The sequence below is a fragment of the Lolium rigidum genome, chromosome 7 (assembly GCF_022539505.1).
Source record: "Lolium rigidum isolate FL_2022 chromosome 7, APGP_CSIRO_Lrig_0.1, whole genome shotgun sequence".
NCBI lineage: Eukaryota > Viridiplantae > Streptophyta > Magnoliopsida > Poales > Poaceae > Lolium > Lolium rigidum.
Window position 1 is genome coordinate 326,455,668 of NC_061514.1, and position 2,271 is coordinate 326,457,938.

Below are 2,271 nucleotides of genomic sequence, written 5' to 3' on the forward strand. Positions count from 1 at the left end.
ACTGGGTGTTCCAAGGTTGCTTTAAAATGAATTGGATCTTCAGTTAGAAGTTTTATTAGCAGTCCCATGTTTTTTCTGCTGCAGCAGATTAAACAGATTGACTTGTTGATTTCTACTGCAGGTTTATGCTGTTTAATTAATCAAACTTTCTCTTAACTGAAGTTACCAGAAAGTGTATTTAGCTAACAAGGATTGTTCTAGAGAGAAGGGTTCCCACATAAGCATATAGCAAAAATTTATATAGAAATAAACTTTAGCTTTATGGGGGTCATTAGTTAGATGTACCACACCATAAACACGCAATCGAAACCATGAAACAACAATTAAAATACGGAAGTAGAATAATTTGCCTCTCAAAAAGCTTACATCTCTCGAACCATGAAGCATTAACTAACAAAAAGTACTGGACTGAAACTGAAATAATTACATATTACATGGTTTATATGTAATTATTGGTAGGCTCTGTTATCCTTCTTGCTAAATACCACCTTGAACATGAACCTCAAAATTAACCAACAAGACAAGGAAATTAAGCAGAAACAACGTTGCACACCAGCTCAACCACACATGAGCTGAACATTGTATTGCCTCTATTGCTCGAGCAAGCTGGATAAAGCTAGACCATTGCATTGTTCTTCTTGTTGATGATCTCCTGAATAATAGCGCTGAGAACATCTAGTGTGATTGGTTTGGGCACAAATACATCAGCACCAGCGCTCATGAACGCCTCCATGGCATTACAATCAACCGAAACCCCAACAATCTTCACATCAGTTTCTCCGATAGCACGAATCTTCTCAACTGCCTGTCAGGAAACACAAGAAATAATTTGGTATGAGATCGATATTAAAGCAACACAAGTATATACTTTATGTCAACAAACAGGATACTAATTAAAGCACCTCCAGGCCATTCATTACGGGCATCTCCTTCTCACACAGAACAATATCAAACTTTTTCCCCTCAAGGAACAAATCCACAGCTTCTTTCCCAGTCTTTGCCACAGTAGTTTCACAGTGAAACATGTGCAGTATCGCGGAGTGAAACAAGGTTTCGACTGCGGCATGCTCAACAAGCAGCGCCTTCATGTGACTTCCTTGGGCGTTCGATGCCATGCTCAGCAAAACGAAACTGCAAACAAAATAAATAGACTTGTTATTTCAGATCTTTTATGCAGAATCATGGTGAACAAGTTGAAATCATCAGATCTAGCTGTTACAAGAGATTCACGCGCTTTCTTAGTAGTATCTGCTTGTTTATAAAAAGCCATTAGAAGAAGGGAAAAAATATAGATTGCATATATGAGGAGAAGAGAACATAAGAAAAATGATGAAAAAACAACCACAAACAGGTAGGATGACAACATAAAAGAGATTTTGCTACACATGGATAATTTCCCATGATTTGTTTTGCAGCCTGTAGCATCCAAAACAACACCAGAATAACCTCACCATAGCAAACAAACCATGAAAATAGCAGAATGTATATGTATATGCATGTGCATATACATGGCTGCCAACAACAAAACAAAAACCTTTCCGATGACCGCTGAATAGATCAAAATGCACTAGTTTCATCCTACACATGTATAGTTCTTCTAGAAATGTGTTGTATGATACACAATTATGCCAGAAACAAAGGAAAGATTAGGGACCTTAATGCTAGCTGTAGCTCTTGGTGGAGGAGGTGGAATTAGCTCTGTTACGTCTGTTGCTGGTTGAGGTGTTCTGTGCCTTCAGTCCCCTCTAAGCCAGGTATATATAGGGAACTGAGAGGAGGAGCGTCACCATGGACAGAATATCTCCGCCGTTTATTCGAAATCACGTGGATTCACACATGAAAGTTTCTGCACCGCTTCACACCAAAAAATAACGGGAGAATTAGTAATGATCATTGGACATATCTTTTGTGATTAATTGTCCATATATTTTCTTGTTTCCAGAAAATGTATGGCATGGCACCGCTGTTTACATACACAGATGCCTGCTAAAAGATTTAGGACATCAAAGATTGCCGATTATGGCACCAGAGAAGATCAACACGCGTATATAAGTATATCTTCTGTCTATACGTATAGTCATAGCCTCATAGCTGGATATATTATACCACAACGGCAGTAATGAAGGAGGGCGAGATATTGATCAGCGGCTGATTAAGCATACATTAATATCCAGTATATATTCCAGATTTAGCACAGACTGGGCATTAGTTATTGTGATTGCAAGAGTTTTCTTAATATGCACTTTACAACTGCATACCATATGTGTGCAT

At 38.3% G+C, this 2,271-nt stretch overlaps 1 protein-coding gene across 1 annotated transcript; it reads right to left on the minus strand.

Annotated features, from left to right (window-relative positions):
* Positions 1-616: 616 nt before the first annotated feature.
* LOC124670616 (two-component response regulator ORR42-like) lies at positions 617-1,115 on the minus strand. Its single transcript, XM_047207091.1, has 2 exons — positions 903-1,115; positions 617-805 (listed from the first exon to the last, which is right to left on the minus strand). Exons 1-2 carry the CDS (start codon positions 1,113-1,115, stop codon positions 617-619), a joined length of 402 nt encoding a protein of 133 aa, XP_047063047.1.
* Between the last annotated feature and the right edge of the window lie 1,156 nt (positions 1,116-2,271).